Here is a 17,490-nt window from a genome sequence, read left to right as displayed (position 1 = left end):
GCATTCCTTCCTCCTCTCCATCTCTCTTGTAAAGGGTTACATCATCTTCTGCAAGTCTTTAAAGCCAATAGCTTAGCTTCCTACAATCTTCATTTTGTGACAGCACAACTGACAGAAAACGTGCAAAACTACAAAGCCCTCATCACTTGAGTATTAAATCACACGTAAGGCAAATATCTCCAAGAAGCTCCACCAGCAATTCCCAGTCGGCAACATTCAGAAAGCTGTCAAAGAATCAAGAACCGATCAATAAATTCCCTTTATATGCCCACAACAGGTTTTCTCTGCCTTTTCCCAATTGTGTTTGGTTATGGAATAGATAAGCACTGGCCCTGTCAACTCCTAAATGGCCAACTTTCATCCCATTCCCATATAAGAGGAGACTACATAAGGATACCAGACAGCAGACTGCAAAATCTTTGCCACAGATTCTTTTGTATGTCACGGGCATCCACCCCTAACTTTAAGCAATTTTTCCTGCACATTACAGGCTGCACCAGTGCAGTAGAGGGATCTTTCACAGCAATATTTGAAGGCCTGTTTATGGAGAAAGCCTCTGCTAACTTACTTCACGCTAAGATTTGTTTACTAGATCAAGAGGCTCTGGATTAACAAGGGCCCCCCGCCTCCACTTTCAGTATAACTGGCCATGAAAACAATTTCAAAGAAAAACATTTTGAATAGGTAAAACTATGTGGGCTTTACCATTCATAGCAAGTATAGGTTACCCAAAACAGTCGGTGTAATTGCCTTCTTGTGCAAATATACACCAGAGGAGGTTGTCAATACATACATTAGTAACTGTGGAAAGCTGAAATCATGTAAATAAGTGCTCAAAATTCAAACATTGAGATAACAAAGGGAGAGAGAATGGGATTTGCATACCAAGATGTATGCAGCTAAGAAGCATCACCATTTAGGCACATAGATCTCTCTTCTTCATAAACATTGCAAACTTGCCCAGCTAAGTGGTTCATGATAAATAAGGCAAACCTGGAAAGCTTCTTTACCGTTATAGACAATTGTCATTCGGGGTGTGGCATCCAAATCTACAGCAGAGTGTCTGGAGGGATATCCCATTGTAGCAACCACAAAGAGAGCCATCTGATAAAGGGGTACATTCCTTCTCATTCTTCCTGGTTGACAAAGGCTGCTGCCCACTGGGCAACACAGCCCTTTTCTACAAGAAAACCTTGAGATAGTTGGAGAACCTTCCTGCTGAGTTGGTGAGTGTCACTGGAGGCCACAGAGGGATTTCTGAAATGCAAAATAAAAGCTTTTAAAAAACAATAATTGTAATAATCAATTACTTCTTAATAGTGTAAAAGAATTCATAGCTCATAAAATTTATCCCCAAGATTTAGCACTAACTCAAGCCTTCTTCATGTGTTGCTCACTTGTAAATGGAAAGTGTGGCAAAAAGGTCTGCAAAGCCCTCAAAATCACATTGTTCCTCCTGCTTCCACAGTCTCTGGTGCTATGCTGAGCATATGGATCTGCCATTTACCAAGCTAGTATATATATTGTGTATGCTTTTTCCTTTAGATGCTATTGTTGTTACATTAAAAAAAAAACTTCAACTATCCAAAACGATAAAGACAAACCAAGCGTGTAGATGTATCAGAATCTGCTTAACCACAACAGTCTAGGTTCTCTGGTTTTGGCTTTTAAGCATTCCCAGAACTTGGAAGACACAAAATAAGGCTGGTTGCTTTTGCTTGGTTACCCACCATCTCTCAAGTTTGGTTTCTACTGCCCACCATTACTGCATGTTGACTTGTGCCCCAAGCCTCCCACTAAACTCTATATCCCCTCTTCATCCTTCCACTCCTTTTTACCACTACCATTCCCAATCCTGCACCTTTAATATTCGCCAGAGAACTCTGTTGTACTCTTTATTTTTAGTCTATATTTCAGATTTCCCTTCTGCTTCATTTCAGGCAATCAACCGCCAATTGCCAGCTAATGTGTCGCATATGGGAATTGTCTTGGGCCTCTGCATAGTCATTCACGTCAGAGTCATGACAAGATCCTTTAAAAGGCAAAGACTGTTTTCCCTTCCCAAGCTTCGAAAGTTGCTCTCATTAAATCCCAGGGCTACTAACAACTGGCTAAACATTCACACAACTGGATTCTCCAGGGATGCGTTCACACTCTGGACATTGCTCTGCTACAGCAGGCGCAGCATTGCTACTTAGGTTAGCAATTCCTTCTGCATCATTAAATACCATGTATTAAACATTTGGGCCGAAATGTTTCGTGGAGAGAACAAGATGCTATTTGTGATTTATTCTCCATCTTCCTACATTTTATGCAAGGCACTAAAACTCCTAAACACAACAAGCAAAGTGCTTAAATGAGGATATTTTGCATTTTTATGCCTTGCAACATCAGTGGTTTAATTCAAACTCACATAAGTAACAGTTGTTTATTTCATCAAAGATCAATTTCAGGGCAGGGCTTGATCGGCAAACTCCTGTTAAAAATTACCATGTAGCTCAATATTCTATACTAGTTACTAATCCTCTTTTAATAATTGGCATTTTTAGTACAGTATTTAGAACTGATATAGCAAAGCTCTTGGCATACCATATTTTTCGCCCTATAGGACGCACCGGCCCATAGGACGCACCTAGTTTTTTGGGGGGGAAATAAAGAAAAAAAAAATTATTTCCACCCCAGGTGCGGGGCTGGGGCGGGGAAAGCCTGAGCTTCCCCCGACCCCAGCCCCCAGAACAGGCTGCTATCTGCTAGCCGTGGGAGAGCCGCGCGATTTCGCGGGGCTCTCCCATGGCTAGCGGAGCGCTGTGCGAAGGCCGAAGCTTGGGGCGTGCTGAGTTCAGCACGCCCCAAGCTTCTGGGTGCAGGCAAGCTCTCCGCTAGCCGTGGGAGAGCTGCATCTCCCACGGCTAGCGGATAGCTTCCTGAAGCCTGGGGAGCGAGAGGGGTCGGTGCGCACCGACCCCCCTCGCTCTCCAGGCTTCAGCGAAAGCCTGCATTCGCCCCATAGGACGCACACACATTTCCCCTTCATTTTTGGAGAGGAAAAAGTGCGTCCTATAGGGCGAAAAATACGGTACATTATCTCAATAAGCTTTACAATCACTTTGTAAGGTAGGTTGATATTATCCTTTGAGACAGGCTTCAATCCTCTACACGCTTAACCTTGGAGGAGAGGACTGCACTCAGAGAGAGCTTATGGCAAGTTTTGGATTCTCCATCTGAACTATTACGGTATGTCATAGTAGGTGTGGAGACTGGCGATCGTTCTATGGCGTAATTCAGCTTAGGCTGCAAAAGAATTCTAAAGCTGTGTTGTACAATGGCTAGAGAGTGTTAGGTTTGAATGCAGGGCTCCCAATATCAAATCTCCACTAGCTGTCAACCTCACTAGTTGGGCTTTGGACATGTAACAAGGTTGCTTTGGGTGCAAATAATAGTCCTGAGTTCAGAGGAAAGGCAAGATATAAATATAACAAATACATTTCCACTTGCACTCCTTGCCCAACACATATATTCAATAACACAGCTTCTTCCTCTCAGAAAGAAGTTCAAAAAGTTCAAAAATATAAATTAAAAATTAGCTCCAATCTCAGCATGTACAGTACAATGTACTGGATCTACAGTAGTCACTTCTGCAATAAGCTATAGCCTGATCACCGCAGGTACTGACTAACCAGGCTTAAGTAGGAAACAGCAAAGATTTGCTAAATTAATGTTCCCAGACCCATGCTGGAAACCCTACCTGCATAGAGGGTGCCTCCCGCCGCCACATTAAGACTGAGCAGATCATGAATCATCATAAATGGGATGTTGCTAGCTTCATGAGTTCCTGCAGGTTCTGAACACCTGATTAGAACTATGGCAAGAAACCATATGCATCCCAAACCACGGTATGTTTACCTGAGGGAAGATTGCAATTAAGATCCATACCCAGAAGAATGAGGATGTGATACTTTTGTTTCAAGAACAGGACTTCCAATTTAGACAATCCTGGAACAACTAATCAGGTAATTGATATTTATATGCCACTGAAGACCAAAAGGTTGAAGCATGCCTAAGAACTGGAATAGTTATTCCCCGTGTTTACTTCTTCTTTGTCTTCTAACAATTTTTTTAAAAAAAGCATTAAAAAGATTTTGGAATTTTAAATATTTTACTTTTGTTTTTAAACATTTAATTATGCACAAAAAATAGCAAGCAAGATTTTAACATGCTGTTTCAGAATACTACATTATTTCTCAAATCAAAATCAACAAAGACATTTTAACCCCATAAGACTTTTGCAGTGGAGGAAAACCATCTATACTATCCACATTATCAATATGGCCAACACAATTCTGCTTTCTTTCCATGCAAGCACATTGGAGGCACTATCAAACACGATACCTGCAACATTCAAACACCAAATGTGTACATCCACTAATGAAATCTGACCTCTCCAAGGCTAAATGTTGATTCTGTATATAAGAGACAGAAAATTTCCTTACGGAATGTGGCAATAATCCAGAACCATCCTCATGTGATCTTTGCAGAGCGTGCCAATACCCCAATATCAGCATGATGTCAGCTAACATAATCAACACATAGGCACGCAAGCACATCATCTCAGGCACACAATCACTAGAATAAATCACACGCAAGAGTGTTTCTCGACAGCAGTTGTTCAGAGACATATGCTGTATTAATTAAAATGTGTTACAGCAATGTGTTGAAGAACAAGGCAAGCTGTGGAGTAGTCAGCAAATGCCTCCTTTTACTGGTTAAAAAGAAAGTCGCAAGTTTAGTAGGTGAACACTCTTGCTAAAAGAGAAAGTGCAAGACAAGGATGTGTTCTGTTCAGTTCATTTCCTTTGTTATCAGTACTCTCAATTCATGTTCATATATCTGTGCCAAAATAATTTAAAGTTCTGCATGCAAAAAATACAGAACTTTTCAATAAATGTTGCTTGCAGTGTTTTGATGATCTGGATCAGAGGGACTTGTGATGGTTATATGGATTTTTCTACCTTGCAGCTTATGGTTGGATTACAGGGACTCTGAGTCCCTTCCAATGCTATAAATCTGTCTTTTCAGATAGAAAGAAACCTCAAATTTCTCACCTACCCTTTCCTCACCAAGCAGCTACAGTGCTAGGACACCAGAAAGATAGACAAAGGCTTCTCTAAAAGTAATATGTACCGTATTTTTCAGTGTATAACATGCCCCCATGCATAAGACGACCCCTATTTTTTGGGATTGCAACAAAAAAAATTGGGGGTGGGGGGAAATGGCCAAAAGTTGTTGAGCTTTTTGGGGGGGGTGTTCACAGGGAGGTGTTGTCGTTTTCAAAAGTCTGGGGTGGTATTCTAACATGCAGTTCACTTCCAGGTGTCTGAAAAAGTACCATTTACTACACCAGCTCACAAATCTCCCACTTCTGCCCTAGACATTTTTAGGAGGAAGCCGAACAGATTTCCACTGGGAAGAAATCTTCAACACCCATAAGTGAAAAGGGCTACATTGAAAAATGAGTTTCCATAAAAGAGTTTCCATAAGCTTTTGCAAACTTCCCTTTACCACATACAAAGATCTTTCATTTTGAACCTTCACACTGTGGAAAGCCTCTAGTATGGAGGGCAGACATGCTAGCTATAATCACACAATGTGCACTGAACATAATAGCATTGTAGCTATCAGCTGTGTTCAGTACTCCTGTTCAGCAGAGTTACATTATCATATCCACAGGAAATATGGAGCTTCTACAGAAAGAGGAGTATGCTTCATATCCAGGAATACATGCAGCCTCTTAACAGAGGACGTCAATGCGCTTCTTTATGCAGGTGAATTGGAATGGAGTCGGATGGAGACAGAAGCAGAGACATTTTGATATGCATAACTGAACAGTCTGTGCCAGGGTTTAAATTTCATCAGAAATGGTAATGTTAGGCCAGAATATCCCACTGAACCCATATGGAGGTGGGGTGTAATACTAACTTGCCGGTTGTGCCATGGAATTAAATGACACATGGAACGAAGTGGAGTTTTTCCAACAATAAAGCATTTATAATTCACAAGCTGAAAGGTGAGAAATTATGAATAGCTGAGAACTGGAAGAATGTGCAAGTTTTACGATTACATAATAGGCTTGCAAATACTATGACATAGCTGTTTTGCAGAATCTAATAAATCTTATGCATACAGGCAAGGAACCTCACAAGAAAAGCAGATTGCCTTTTTACTATTGGGCTTGTTTCAAATGTTTGCATACATCCATAAGCAAGACATGGGAACTGTATCATTGCTCTAAAACAAGAAGCACATGACAATCAATAGCTTGTAAGACTGAGGAATTTAAGGAGCTAGATAAAATCTGCCATGGATGTCAGCCCGAGTCCTGCGCTGAGTCAGAAGAAGAAGACTTATTTATTTTGTAAAATGTATAGACCACTTGATTGTAGAAACTGGTTTACAAAAAAGAGAAAATAATAAAATTATCACTAAAAAAACCACAACCATAATTTAAAACATAAAAGGTAAAAGTAAAGATACCCCTGCCCGTACGGGCCAGTCTTGACAGACTCTGGGGTTGTGCGCCCATCTCACTTAAGAGGCCAGGGGCCAGCGCTGTCCAGAGACACTTCCGGGTCACGTGGCCAGCGTGACATCGCTGCTCTGGCCAGAGCCAGAGCCGCACACGGAAACGCCGTTTACCTTCCCGCTGGTAAGCGGTCCCTATTTATCTACTTGCACCCGGAGGTGCTTTCGAACTGCTAGGTTGGCAGGCGCTGGGACCGAGCAGCGGGAGCGCACCCCGCCGCAGGGATTCGAACCGCCGACCTTTCGATCGACAAGCCCTAGGCGCTGAGGCTTTAACCCACAGCGCCACCTGCGTCCAATTTAAAACATACAGAAAGTTAAAACCACACCAGAACAGACTAAAACAAATGAAAACTCACACAAACTTTCTAAACATCTGGGTTGTTGTTGTTGTTTAGTCGTTTAGTCGTGTCCGACTCTTCGTGACCCTGTGGACCAGAGCACGCCAGGCACTCCAGTCTTCCACTGCCTCCCGCAGTTTGGTCAAACTCATCTGGGTAGGCTTGACTAAATAAGAAGGTCTTCAGCAGGTGCCAACAGGAATACGGTGAAGGCACTCAATATCAATAGGCAGGGAGTTCCAAAGTGTTGGAACTGCCACAATAAATGATCAAGTTCTTACAGATGCAGGACGGGTATTAAGTGGCACCAACTGAAGCAGTTGAGTAGACACGTATAGGGTAAGGCAATCTCACAGGTAAAGTGGTCCCAGGTTGTTAGGAGCATTATATACTAATGGTCGCAGATCAGAAACCAGTGCAGACCTCTGAGCATAGGCATTATATGCTGAGAAGGCCTCACTCCTGTGAGCAACTCGCTGCAGCATTCTGCACTAACTGCAGCTTCAGGGAAACCCCACACAGAGCACATTGCAGTAATCCAATCTTGAAGTAACCAGTGCATGAACTACTGTGGCCAGGCTCTCCCAGTCTAGCAACGGCTGTAGGTATCAAACCGGTCACAGTTGGTAAAAAGCACATCCAGCCATTGAGGCTACCTGAGCCTTCGGTGACAAGAGCTGGGTCGAGAAGCAACCCCAAACTGCCAACCTGATCCTTCAGGGGGAGTGCATCCCCATTCAGGGTAGGCAATTGGCCAGTTTCTCAGACACAGGAGACACTTACCCAAAGTGCCTCTGCCTTGCCAGGATTCAGACTCAGCTTGTTCTCCCTTATCCATCTCACCACTGTGCCCAGGCAGTGGCCCAGGGACTGCACAGCCTCTTCTGATTCAGATGTTATGGAGAAGTAGCAATGAGTGTCATCAGCATACAGATAGCACCTCACCCCAAATCAACTAATGATCGCACCCAGTGGTTTCATGTAAATGACACTGGCAATAAGAAAAGAATAGAACCAGGCTCTGGATTCTGAACCAGAGGCTAATGGAAAAGAGCATGCAGAACCCAAGTAAGGAGCTTAGCAGGCACTTCTCCCTGAGCCCAATTCACCTGAAGAACCAAATACCTCCTGCTCTACACATGCCTGCCCATTGGCACAAGTATGCCAGGCAAGAAAGACCATCTGCGGCAAGCCATTTAAGAATTCACACTCTTCAGAGAGAGAAGAATATTGGAGGAGCAGGCTAATTGGAGGCACCTGTAAGGTCTCAGTTCTCCAGACTTTGCCAAAAGCTATTTGATTGGAGCTTACCATGGTGCTGCCTTGTATCATGGATCAGGGAGTGCAAAGTTTGCCCATTTAGAGAAACCATAGGTCAATGGTAGAGCACTTGCTTTGCATGCAGAAGGTTCCATGTTCAGTTGCCAGCATCTCCAAGGAGGGCTGGAAGAGAATGTGTCTGGAATATTGGAGAGCAGCTGCCAGTTGGTATAGACAATAAGGAGCTGGATGAACCAGTAACCCGATTCATTATAAGGCAGCTTTCTATGCTTCTTTGTTCTTATTATGAGTCATTTTGCTCATTGTGTTGTTTGCATTTGTGGCGTAAGAAAATAAAACAATAGGGTGAAAAACATGTCAGAGACAGGACCGTCATCCAGTAAATAATTGGCATGAAAAACAAAATCTGAATTAATCCCTAATACAATTTTTCCTCCTTTCCAGTGGAGCCCATGGGAATACTGGGTTTATAGCCACCCCGAATCATAGCTCTGGCCATCTTATCTTTTACTACTTTCCGTTTTTGTTCCAAAGTTTACTGAGGATGGAGCCAAAGTTCACTTCTCTCCCTTTCTACCCACTTCCTAAAACTCCCCATTTGAGAGACTCATTGGCCTTTTGCTAAGTAAAATTCCCCTAAGCTCAGGGGCACAATGTCTACTCATAATTGGCTTTTCACAAGCCATTTCTTATACTACCTTTTGAGGACTAATCACCATCCTGGCATCAGCACTACGTGGTGCTGATGCATCTGCACCTGGAGTGCCACCACGAACATTGGTATCCCTTTTAAAAAGAAATAAAGTTAATGCACCAGTGCTGTGAACCACCAGATGAGACAGCTACTGCCATCTTCATTATCCTCAGCACCTTATCCCATCACAGGTAGGGCCCAGGGCCATGAGAGATAATGAAGGTGCAGCAACTGGCTTCAACAGCCTCGCCCGGCCCTTTTCTTCACAGCACTGTCCCTGGTGCTGCCTGTCTGCCAACACCTGTCCCTTCCAGGGGCTGCCAGAAGGCACTTTGCCTAGGATTCTCTCAAACATGGCAGCTGCCCCAACTGGCTGGTCTACATCACCAGTGGCATGGAGACATTCAGACTTGCCCAACAGTCAATGCTTTTCCAATTAAATGGTGGGACTGAAGTCCCTCAGGGAGTTCAGTTTTCTCTCTGCGTGCTCATATGAACCCAAGATGGGTATTTGTGGTTGCAGCTGCTTCCAGAAAGGAAGATGCAGCCCAGAGAACATATTCTTGACTATCACGAATTCACTGGAAATGGTTGGAAAACAAATGTTTGCTTTCCAAGCATTTCCAGTGAATTCGTGATAGTCAAGAGTATGTTCTCTGGGCTGCCTCTTTCTTGATGGGCTTGTGGTTGGGGACAAAAAGTCTGTACTTTAGTTCAGTCCTGAACTACCTTCTCTCCTTGGATATATGAGGCCCATGGGATTCTACAGTGCACACACCTACTTTTCTCCTTTATTGCATCAATGTGTGTGGATTTAACCCCCCCTCAAGCCTACCCATCCTTAGCCACTTCCCTATTACCAATACAGCACTGTTGTGATTTTGTATCTTAAGTAGGAGGTACTCCCAAACACCACTGAAAAGGCTATAAAAGGAAGCCTGTTGGGGTGGCAGCAGATGGCACTGTTTATGGGAGGTTTCTAATTTTAAACGGGTACCTGCCAAAGGCGAAAGGATGAGGACAAAGCTCCCCGATTCCACCCCACCCATGCCAATTATTGCAAGTCACCTTGGCTCAAATTCGGCTCCAGGGGAGAAGGAAAGCTGCAGGTGGCCACCCTCAGAGACAGCAATTTATGAGGTTTAGCTGTTTTCTAAGAGGAGAAACAAAACAAAAAGCAGCAGAGACTGGGGAAGGAGAAGAATCTATCCAGGAGATTTCCACAACCTCATTACTGTTGGTTGGAGGCTACACACACATTTAGTTATGAGTTATGCAAGTCCGACAGATGCTGGAAGGAACCCACGCAAAGAAGGAAGAGTCATTTCTATTTGACAACTCAGAATATGTTTCAAATCAGATAACAATCATTGCTTTCTGTTTTGCTGTTTTTTGCCAGCTCTAAAAATGCTCTCCCACATGCCTGTTAGCAAAAAATAGCCTCCCTTCATGCCACCAGCTTTCATTAAGCTAGGGTTTGCAGAGTGATGAACATTACTAGATTATCATTAATCAGCACAAAAACAGAGCCAGGCTTTTGTTAAGATTCCTGCTCCATGATTGCAGTCATGGGATTGTTGTCTATCACATGACGGTGCATGTTTTGACTCCACAGTGTGGGAAGTGATGGAGACAAGATGTTTGTGTTGCTGTGTTCCATGAAGTGGGACTATTGTCCTTTGTTCTCTCTCTTTGCTGTCTGATGCTAGAGAGAGAGGGAGCCATGTTGCAGTGTTCCATGTATGTTTATATGTAAATAAAGTAGATTAGCCAAAATGCTGAGTTGCTGAGTCCTGTTACGCAAACTGCGAACACTCCGCGGATCCCTAAGTGTGCCGATGTCTGTTGGCATCAGTCGCTGTGATGTTCGGGCAGAAGAAAGCTTTTGAAGCTCCCGAACGATTGACCAGGAGGGAGAGAACATGCCAGTCTGGCATGTGTCTCTGCCAGGGTCCTACTCAAGAATAGGACGGGCTCCTAACAGCTTTTGCTTCTCTGCTGTCTGCCATTCACAACAGGAGAACATCTGCAAGGCTAGATATGTGGCCATGGTAAGGTAAACATGTTTGTATCATGCAAGCTTTTTTTCTTTGTTTGTTTCATTTAAAATCAGAGGTGCTTGGACAGACACTGGTTGAGATCCCAGAGTTTGCCATTCCACAGAGCTAGATCAGAAACTTCATTTCCTATCTCAGTCTTTCAGGTACCCTGCTTGCTCCAAGAGACACGTGCCGTAGGACAGCGGTGGAAAACCATTTTTCTGCTGAGGTTGCCCACTGCAGTCCTACAGCACAGAGTTTTCAGGACAGACAAAGGAAGTACTTCTTCACACAGTGCATAGTTAAATTATGGAATTTGCTCCCACAGTTAGTAGAGTTGGCCCCCAACTTTGATTGCTTTAAAAGAGGATGAGACAAATCAATGTAGGATAAAGCTATCAATGGCCACTAGCCACAATAGCTGTGTTCTGCCTCCACTGTCAGAGACAGTATGTCTCTGAATACCAGCTGCTGGGAATTGCAGGTGGGCAGAGTGCTGTTGCACTCATGTTCTGCTTGCAAGCTTCCCATAGGCAGCTGGTTGGACAACAGGATGATGTACTGGCTGGGTCACTGGTCTGATCCAGCAGGTTCTTGCTATGTTCTTATAATCACATTTGCTCAGGGGAATCTATCAGGAACAAAAGGCCTGCTATAGGTGTAGCCAGAGCTGTTAATGTGCAGAACTAAAGTCAAAAGTTCTCTGCTTTCACTAAGCTGGGAGAAAGGTTGCCCTGCTTCAACTTTAACCTTGGTACCTCAGATGAGACCTCTGGATCCTGTGCAAGTCTACTCAGCAGTAAGTCACACTGGGATTGATGGGATTACTCTCAGATAAGTAAACCAATGACTTTTTTTTAGCACAACAGACCAATACATCTATTGTTCTGGAAAGCAAAGCTAGGAAAAATAAGGAGAAAATGAGTAAAAATGTGTTTGGAGCCACTTAAAATTAAGTCAGGGGCCAGATGTGACCCCTGGGCTGCAAGTTGCCCAGCTGTGATGTAAGAAGAAACCAGGAAGCTGTGCATTTGTAGCTATGGGAGGTCTTCAAGAGGTGGAGAAAACCACAGAGCAAGGAAGAAGGGAAATATACAATATCCATCACTACACTGAAAACAACTACTTGTGCCCTCTTAATTATATTATGACAAACTCCACACAGAGCTTCTGCCATCATCCAGCCTGCATACTAGAAGTGGAGGATTCAGGAAGCCAGAGACAGCAGAGACTCAAATTAGCCAGTTCATTATTATAATGCAAACAACACCGAAAGGCGTTGCAAATTTGTTGACATGCAGGCTTTAATTAGGTTAGCAGTAATTATGAATATTATTGAATATATGGATCACTCTCATGCACCTTTTCATTCTGCTTTATTTTAATGTTAAAATGTTACAATTAAAGACAAACAAACCAAACAAACCCAAACACTCCTGCAAGAAAAACGACTTCTACAAATATGTTAAGAAATCATAAAGCACTCCATTCCTACGTACAAAGGTGAAAGCAACGTATGCTAATGCTTATATGGCTAATACAAATAACAGACTCAAGAGAAGATCTGAACATGTGTTTCAGTTGTTGCCAATGCAGACACTAGATTTCCCTGTGTGTTTGTTAGGAAATGTGTGGAGGTGCAGGGGATAGAGAGAGAGAGAGAGATGGAGAATTGGCCAACCTTGTATCGCTTAGGGAGGAAACACCTGAAACCTCAATACAACAGCTCTCTAAACTACTGGATTTGGGGTCTCTTCTGTTCTTTACAGGTCCTCAGCTAGAAGAGAGAAAGCAAGTGTAACTACCATAGCTTTATCCTCTTAGTGCAGTCAAGGTCACCCAACCATCCAATGCTTCCTTCTACAAGGGGTGAGACTGGCAGCTTGGAGAGCAGCACAGCAGTAGGAGAGAACAAGCAGGATGGCTGAGCACAGCCCAACCTGAACCCTGACACTATGCAGGGGGAGGGGGGATTTCAATCTCTGCCAAAAATAAATAAATGCCTCTGTGATATAAAAAGGCCCACTCCAAAGTGAACAGAAAGGCGGTGGCAGTGCACTTCAAGATTCAAAAGTCCATCAAAGAGACCTCTGAACTCCTTATAATGTTCTAGCTGGGTGCATTTTAGGAAGTGGAGGAGGAAATATGGACCAAGGTCCAGAAATGGTATTCCAAGACTGTTGCTGGGATCCTTTCTGCAAAGGGCTCTCATACTCTCTAACCAGAGTTGAGGGAACCTTTTCATTCCCAGGGCCTCATTCCCACCTGGGCAACCTTCTGGGGACAACCTTCCACATCCCACCTGTTGGGCAGGGCCAGAAGCAAAAGAAAGTAGAGCAACAAAACTTATCTTTGTACAGTAAAAACCAGAAGTTTCTACATACACCAATACCCTACACACATCTCTCTAACTACCACCCACACAAACAAGAGACATTATCATAGTTCCATGTTACATTCCAGCCAGGCAAAAGCACTCATGGGGGGCACAAAACAGAGCCAGAGGGCTGTAGCCTAGGGATAGGCGACGTGGACCAAGAAGAGGCTGGAGGACAGACAGAGATACCTGGAGGGCCATAATTCAGATCCTAGTTCTGATGTTCTCCATCCCTGCTCTAAACCCAAAAAGAGAAAGAGGAGCAGCAGGAAATATCAACAAAACCTGGTTTCCTCTCACAGGGTCTGTTTTTTATCCATGTGGATTCTTGTAGTCCCTCTAGGCTGATCCATACGTCTAAGAACATGATCCATGTAAAAGGGCAGACTGTGTGTTCTTCAGAAGGGAGAATTTAATGTAGTGCTACATTTCTATTTGAAGCATTTGAACACAGAAGGATGATGCTCAAGAGCAATTGTTGGGGCTGCCCTCACAGATCCCTCTCCTGGCGTTCCCTTTCATCCACTCAAATTCTGCAAAGCAGCAAGACTAGCACTAGAATACTGACAAGCACAATTGTCTGTCGGATGCTCAGTACTCCATTCATCTACCTCCCAAATCTATTACCCGACCTTCTCTTTCCACCAAAGTCAGACACCTGTTTCAAACAAGTCATGTATTGGTTTAAGTTAGCTGATTTCTAAAAGTAGCTGCAGAAAAGATACCTCAGAGCTCATGTACCACCATGACCCCAACTCGAGCTAGGGCTAAAGAAGAACGTTCAGCCTAAAACCACAAATGAATGTTCAAGACTAACCTATCCAGATGATGGCGTCCAAATAACATCATTCAAAGAAACGCTTCCATTTAGGATGCTGCCTTTTCCTCACATTCAACACACAATATATTATTGCTGAGGAAGTGTTATTCTTTCCCCGGCTAGTTGGTGCTATAAATTTCAGTGGGCCATCTGGAATGAGGTTGCAGAAGCATCATGAGCATCTACTGAAATGAAGAACGCCCATGGCACTACCAACGACAAACTTTGCAATTATTCCAACACGTTATAGACCTTAACACCAGCACACAGTCAGCAAAGACGGCATTTGCAGGAAAGTCAAAACTAAGTATGTCAGGGTAGCCAGTGGAGAAGCTCCATCATTTTCACCTATCAAGACAAGAGACTTGACTGGATGCCTGATCTTGCTACACTTTGCCTTGAGGACAGGTAATTTTCAGATCCTGAGAGATGCTCTCTGCCGTCCCCCAGTCCCTTGTATACTGGAACACACCTAATCCAGACTTATAGGGCTGAAGGACATGAGGACCCCCTGCTATACCCCTCCAAGGCCACCTCTATCAGGGAACATAGGAAGTCAGCATCTGAGGCTTTTTAGTTTAAAGAAAAGGTGAGTGAGAGGTGAAGTGACAGACGTGGCATGGATAACGTGAACAGAGCAAAGGTCTTCTCCCTATTTTTTAACACTAGAATCCAGTGGGCATTCAATTAAGCAGGCCGTTGTAAATTTCAGGACAGACAAAACAAGGGCTTGGTCTCTCACTTCAATGCATTCAACCGGGCAATCTTGAACTCTGGAGGTGGGGTGATGGCTGGCTTGCTACTCTCCTTCCTCCATTGGGATATTCAGCAGCAGCTGGGTGGGGATGTTCAGCAGCAGCTGGACAGAGGAGTCTCGCAGCAGACTCTCCAGACCCCTTCCCACCAACAGACTCAATAATTTCTACCCATTCCTCCTCCCCTTCTGACAGATCCTGCCAGGACCACCCCACCTTCTTAAGTCACCACATGCCTCATGACAACTAACCCTGATGGCTATGTTCTCCATTCACTGTTGGGAGGGTGTGCTTCTGAATACCAGTTGAAACTGCAGAAGGGGAGAGTGCTGTTGTGCTCGGATCTTGCTTTCAAATTTCTCATAAGTATCTGGTTGATAAGCATCTTTGAGAACAAGATGCTAGATTAAATGGGCCTCTGGCTTGATCCAGCAGGCTCTTCCTATGTTCTTAAGCTTATTTTTCCATCTGGAACAGTACTCTGACTAGCAGTGGCTTTCTGTGTTCCGAGGCATAGCCCTTTCCCCATTATTTCCTACCTGAAGCTTTTAACTGGAGATGCCATGGATTGAACCTAGGACCTTTGAGATGCACAGTGTATGCTCTACCATGCTCTATATTATGGGTGGACTAAACATTACTCAAAGGCAATAGCACAGGTGTTTTCAGAACTATCCTGAAAATGGTAAGGCCCAAGCCTAACCAGTGCCTAAGCTCTGAAAGAAGGGTGTAAACCCACAACACCAGTCAACAAATGCTCTCCGCAGTAAGACATTAGGGTAAGGTACTTATTTTATGACCTTCTACAGCAAAAGGCCAATTATCCTTATCTTAAAAGTGTTTAACAAGCCACAGATTGGAAAGTGAAGCTTTTGTTTTTGATCCTCTACTTGCCTGGCAGTAGAGATTTATCAATAGCCAAACTGAAAACCAAGGGTAAACACCATGGTTATCGTTACAGATAGGTAGCCGTGTTGGTCTGCCATAGTCAAAACAAAAAAAATTCCTTCCAGTAGCACCTAAAGACCTACTTAGTTGGTCTTTAAGGTGCTACTGGAAGGAATTTTTTTTGTTTTGACCATGGTTATCATCCACCCAAAGTTTGTCCCATTGTCTTCAGCAGGAGGAGTTAAACACATGCTGAAATCACTCTGGTTAGAATCAATGGGGCAGAAAAAGGGCTTCACTTTAGCTGGATCATAACCTATGGCTTTCCATTGCAGTTCAGTGAGCGATAAACAGTACAAAGTGATTTCCTGCCTAAAGCAGTTAAGTCGAAGCCTTCCCTTCAGCAAGCTTCCCCATTATCTGCTCTCTCCCTCTCATGGTGTTGACAGGTATTAATTTTATTTATCATAGCATTTCTATGCCACTTTGTTGTCTAAAGGCCCCTGAAGTGGCTCACAGGAAAATTTTAAATGACAAAATAACGAAAAAACAACAAACAACAAAACTCACAAACACCAAGAACTAACTTACAACAATCCAAAATTGGGGGGGGGGGGTCACAAAAAGCCTGCCAAATGCAATGGTTTATAAAATGCCAGAAAAACAAACATACATGCCGGTATCCCAAGGAAGTATTGCAGCCTAGTCACCACCAAGAAAACCTGTTCAGCCAAGCTGCTGCCTGAAAGCTCTCATCTTGTACCATCGATCAACTTAGCTACTGCTGGCTCAAGACATTTTGCTGCCTGAAGCAGCGCTCAAATCCCCCCCTCCAAACCCAAGGCCAACCCTTTAACTTGTTGCACCAGACACCAATCCCTGCCTTCGTCCCCAGTGCTACATTTAGGCAGGTTGCTTCATTCTGTTGCCCAACAGGGTCAGCTCTCAACCTAACACCAAATAGAAGTGGGATGATGAGCAGAACCTCCTCTGAAGATCTTAACAAGTAGACAAGATCATATGAGAGCAGGCCATCTTCAAACCTCCTTGACCCCAATCAGTTTAAGGCTGTATAACATTTTCTGAGCAGTGGCGACAGTTTGAAAGCAAACATGGCACCTGTTACGCACCTTTTTCTCTCCCTGTGCAAGCTCTGGAAGAAAATTGGTTCTGCAAGCTTCCAAGATGGTCAGATGGCTGTGGAAGGCACCTATTACTGCCTGTCATCACCTTACCCTCCCTCCTTACCCTTGGAGCATGTTTGCAAGTGGTTTTTAAAGCATTATTCCCATTACCTTAATCCCACATGATGTCCAATGGCTACCTCTATATATAGCCCAACCTCTGCCCAGGAATTTTCTGTCATTTAGACCTTCCAGACACTGACCATGAAAATGTGGAGAAACATCAAATTAAACTGAAGGAATGTTCAAGAGACATGCTAAGCCCCTAAGCTGCAAAAGCTCATCTCTGGGGTATCAAGGCCACAATATTGAAATCAAATGCTCTGTAACATAAAGCTTTAGGTGGACTTCTTTGTTTGTCTGCTTTCTTTTGACTTTTTTAAAAAAGTATATTCTTCCTCCTTCCTCTTTCCCCAGTGGCTGGGGACTCCACCTCTATTTTTGCTTCCTGGAAAGACACAGCTAAGTAACCTGTGGCCCTCCATATGTTGCTGGAACTACAACTTCTATTGTCCTTGCTGGGACTACAACT

General features: G+C 43.7%; 1 protein-coding gene across 4 annotated transcripts in view; it reads right to left on the bottom strand.

The window, feature by feature from the left end:
* Positions 1-17,490, bottom strand: part of SEMA4G (semaphorin 4G) — a 102,753-nt gene that overhangs the window by 51,713 nt on the left and 33,550 nt on the right. For all 4 annotated transcript variants that reach the window (XM_079977424.1, XM_079977427.1, XM_079977426.1 and 1 more), the window contains one exon: positions 1,011-1,257. In XM_079977424.1, coding sequence (XP_079833550.1) covers positions 1,011-1,131 — 121 coding nt within the window. In that variant the 5' untranslated portion in view covers positions 1,132-1,257. The remainder of the gene's footprint in view (positions 1-1,010; positions 1,258-17,490) is intronic.

Source organism: Podarcis cretensis (genome assembly GCF_951804945.1).
Source record: "Podarcis cretensis genome assembly, chromosome: 5".
Taxonomy (NCBI): Eukaryota; Metazoa; Chordata; class Lepidosauria; order Squamata; family Lacertidae; genus Podarcis; species Podarcis cretensis.
Note: the sequence above shows the minus strand (reverse complement) of the source record. Positions and strands in the feature narration are given on the sequence as shown.